Source organism: Photinus pyralis, unplaced genomic scaffold (assembly GCF_008802855.1).
Source record: "Photinus pyralis isolate 1611_PpyrPB1 unplaced genomic scaffold, Ppyr1.3 Ppyr1.4_LG3a, whole genome shotgun sequence".
Lineage (NCBI taxonomy): Eukaryota > Metazoa > Arthropoda > Insecta > Coleoptera > Lampyridae > Photinus > Photinus pyralis.
Window position 1 is genome coordinate 20,510,799 of NW_022170509.1, and position 2,510 is coordinate 20,513,308.

The following is a 2,510-nucleotide window of genomic DNA, read 5'->3' on the forward strand; positions in this document are numbered from 1 at the left end:
GCTGACCCTTTCTGCTAGTGTTATTGTTATTTATTTTACGTAAAATATGTAATTTCATTGTGTACCTACACTGCAGAATAAATCTATTATTTTAAATTTCACACTTTTGTGGAGTTATGTCAGTGGACGGGTGTCAACACCAAGTACCACTGATACCTATTGTTATTTTTATGGCCAGTGTAGAAAAGATCGCACTATATTGCATGTTTTTAGGATGACGGATTTTTGTGCTAGTGTGTGTGTACGTGGTGGTAGTTGTAGTATGTCTAGGTTTGGTGTAAATGTGATGTGTGTGAGACCTGTAACAGATATTATAAAGGGAAGTATTAAGACTTTATCCTGTTTCCATATTCTTTGGACTTCTTGTGCGAGGGGTGTATATTTTTTAATTTTTTCTTGGTGTTTTTTGTGAATGTTGTCGTCGTTTGGTATGCTGATGTCGATTAGGTATGTTGTTTTGTTATGCTTGTCTGTGTATGTGATGTCTGGGCGATTGTGTGTAATTGTTTTGTCAGTGTGTATGGTTCGATCCCAATATATTTTTATGTCTTGGTTTTCTATGACTGTTGTCGGTGTGTATGTGTAGTAGGGTTGTGTTTCAATATTGGTGTTGTGTTTCTGTATTAGTGCCTGGTGTATTATGCCTGCTACAAGATTGTGTCTGTTTGTATATTCCTTTCCTGCTAGTATTTTACAACCACTGGTGATGTGGTCTATTGTTTCTTTTCCTATGTGACATTTTCTGCAGTTGTCATTTTCCATGTCTTCTTTTAGAATATATTTTCTGTAATTTCGTGTTGCTATGACTTGGTCCTGAATTGCGATTAGAAAACCTTCTGTTTCTGGTTGTATGATCCCGTCTTGTAGCCATTTGTAACTTTGTAGCGTGTTGATGTGTTCGTCTTGTAGTATGTGTGGGTGTCTACCGTGTAGTTGTTTGTGTAACCATTGTTCCTTTTTGTCTTGTGTTGTTTGATAGTGTGGATGTGTGATGTTTGTGTCGTGAAGGTTGAGGGGTGTATTATTATTATTATTATTATTATATATCATTATTTGTCTGACGCTCGAAGAGTTCAGACGCGTTATTTGCGCGCTCCGTCGTTAATTTAAAAACGAGTGAAATCAAATAGACATTTTCGATTACAAGTATCTACAGTGAACGTGAAAGTGTTATCAAACATAATATCTAATAATTAAACTGAATAATGAAGTGTAATCGCTGCGAAGAAGTTATGAACGTGGAGGAAGTTTTATGCTACGGATGTGAAGGATCGTATCATTATGCGTGTTCAATATCGGAACGTACACTAAGAGCGAGGTCAAAGGCAGATAGACAATCATGGCGTTGTCAGTACTGCCGCGATAAGAATAAACCCTCGAAATCGTCACAGGAATCCATATCGTCCGATTTGGGAACTGGGTTCTCGAGTCAACTGGACCAATTAAGTGGTGATATTAATCCGACATTAAAGCAGTTTATGGAACAGGTCGTTTCTTCCTTGCAATTTATGTCCAATAAGATGGAGGAACTAAGTTCCTCTATGAACTCAATCGCCAAAGAAAATAAAGAATTAAAGGATGAAATAAAAACGCTGAACCAACACATGGAGACGAAGGATAAGCAAATTGAAACATTAACCGCGCGCGTCACGAAATTAGAGCAATATAAAAAACGAAAATTCATAGAAATTCATGGGGTGGATGGAGATAAATCAACTTCACCTGAAGATAAGTTCAAAATTATCTCAGAAAAAATAGGGTGTGAAGGGATACCTTATAAAACTGTGGATCTCATAAATCTCAAAAGCTCCAATATTCTATTAGTCAAACTTCACACCGTGGAAAATAAGGAAAAATTTATTAAGATGGGAAAAATGTGGTGGAGAAACTTTTCTGAGGAGGAGAGAAAAACTACTAAACGTCTGTATTTTAATGAACATCTCACACCTGAAAACCGACTGCTATTTCGCGAAACACGGAAAAAATCTGCCGCGCTTGGGTACAAGTATACGTGGATAAAAAATGGACGCATATTAATAAAAAAGGACGATAGTGCCAAAGTGTTAAGTGTCAATTCTGTTAAAGACGTAGAAAAACTCATCTAATTAAACACATTTCGAAGTGAAGAACTTGGACGTATTTATTTATTTTTGTGATAGAAAAGGTGTTTAGTTCGGATTAGATATCTATATAAACATTGATACAGCCAAATTTTATATCTTTTAAGAACAATTTCGTTTATTTACATTTCATGTTGACAAACTTTGAGTTACTTATCAACCATGGAAGAAGATAATTTAGAAAGTAATTTTGTTTATTTTAAAAACTGTGTAAATATGGCAGAATGGACACATTTTATTGAAACGAACCCGTCAAATAAATCACATTATTTAAACATCTTTCATCTCAATATACGTAGTCTAAAAAAACACTATGATGAACTGTTAATTTTGTTCACTGCGGGAAATTTTGACATAATACTTCTGTCAGAAATAAATATCCACAAAGAC

The 2,510-nt window shown here is 35.1% G+C and overlaps 1 protein-coding gene across 1 annotated transcript; it reads left to right on the forward strand.

The window, feature by feature from the left end:
* Window positions 1–1,205: 1,205 nt before the first annotated feature.
* Window positions 1,206–2,105, forward strand: LOC116166258. Its single transcript, XM_031481132.1, has one exon. The coding sequence runs from the start codon at window positions 1,206–1,208 to the stop codon at window positions 2,103–2,105; it is 900 nt and encodes a 299-aa protein (XP_031336992.1).
* Window positions 2,106–2,510: the final 405 nt, after the last annotated feature.

Coding starts and splice junctions, on each gene's coding strand:
- LOC116166258 (XM_031481132.1), top strand. CDS start 1,206: ATGAAGTGTAATCGCTGCGAAGAAGTTATGAACGTGGAGGAAGTTTTA.